Source organism: Rhagoletis zephyria, unplaced genomic scaffold, assembly GCF_001687245.7.
Source record: "Rhagoletis zephyria isolate East Lansing unplaced genomic scaffold, Rhagoletis_zephyria_1.1 Rzeph_scaffold_11681, whole genome shotgun sequence".
Classification (NCBI taxonomy): domain Eukaryota; kingdom Metazoa; phylum Arthropoda; class Insecta; order Diptera; family Tephritidae; genus Rhagoletis; species Rhagoletis zephyria.
Genome location: NW_016168757.1, coordinates 12,257 through 13,091, shown reverse-complemented (window position 1 = coordinate 13,091; position 835 = coordinate 12,257). Strand labels below are relative to the sequence as shown.

Genomic DNA, 835 nt, shown 5'->3' with positions numbered 1-835 from the left:
ACGCAAATACTTGAAGCCAAAATATACAATAGAATAGGATGAGGATTGGATCATATACGTTGGAAAAACATATGGAAGAAGACAGCACTGGCCCGGTTTGTTTTATCTCCGTCAAAATTGGTTATGTTGATGTAACGCCAATTTGGTGGTAGTAATAGGTGGCCAGATTCCTATTTTGAGCTTAGTATACAAAATTTAAATATCACCCTTCCTCTTTTTTTATTACTTATATTCCATCTTCATCGCATTTTATCAATCCTTCTCTTTTATTGCTTTCAGGTCAAACGCCTCACAATGGGTATGGGTCTGCTGCGCGGCACCGAAGACAGTCGACCGCTTGTACACACAGCCTCATCCTCACTCAATTCAGGCTCATCGCAAACTATCTCCGATGGTTACGTGAACGAAGCGATCTGTGAACCGGAGAAAATGATTACCAACAAGTTCGGCGATTCTTGTCGGCAATCTTTGACCGCACTGCCAACTCACGAAGCAGCGCATATCGGCCTACAAGAGCACACCGAATTCAGCTATAAGAAGAAATATTTGCGAGAGACGTGCAGTGGTAAGGCAACAGGAAGGCATTATTATTTATTTTTTTAACTATTAACTTTTTTTTTAATTTTTACGCAGCCAACTCCAGCCCAAAGATGTTTGCGCCCAGCGCGCCGCTTCGACTCGACAATCTCAGCCTGGCAGAGCAACACGAGCTGAAGGGCGCTGCATGGTTTCAAGCCGGTATCCCGCGTGAGATCTCGCTAGAGGTGCTGTCGCGGCAAAGTCCCGGCGCATTTTTGGTGCGACAGAGTAGCACAAAACCCGGCTGTTTTGCATT

The 835-nt window shown here is 44.9% G+C and overlaps 1 protein-coding gene across 1 annotated transcript in view; it reads left to right on the top strand.

Moving 5' to 3' along the window:
• Positions 1-278: 278 nt before the first annotated feature.
• LOC108377214 (tensin-4-like) overlaps positions 279-835 on the top strand; it is a 2,943-nt gene continuing 2,386 nt past the window's right edge. The window contains exons 1-2 of the mRNA XM_017633472.1: positions 279-565; positions 634-764. Of these exons, the coding sequence (XP_017488961.1) occupies positions 295-565; positions 634-764 (402 nt within the window). The 5' untranslated portion in view covers positions 279-294. The remainder of the gene's footprint in view (positions 566-633; positions 765-835) is intronic.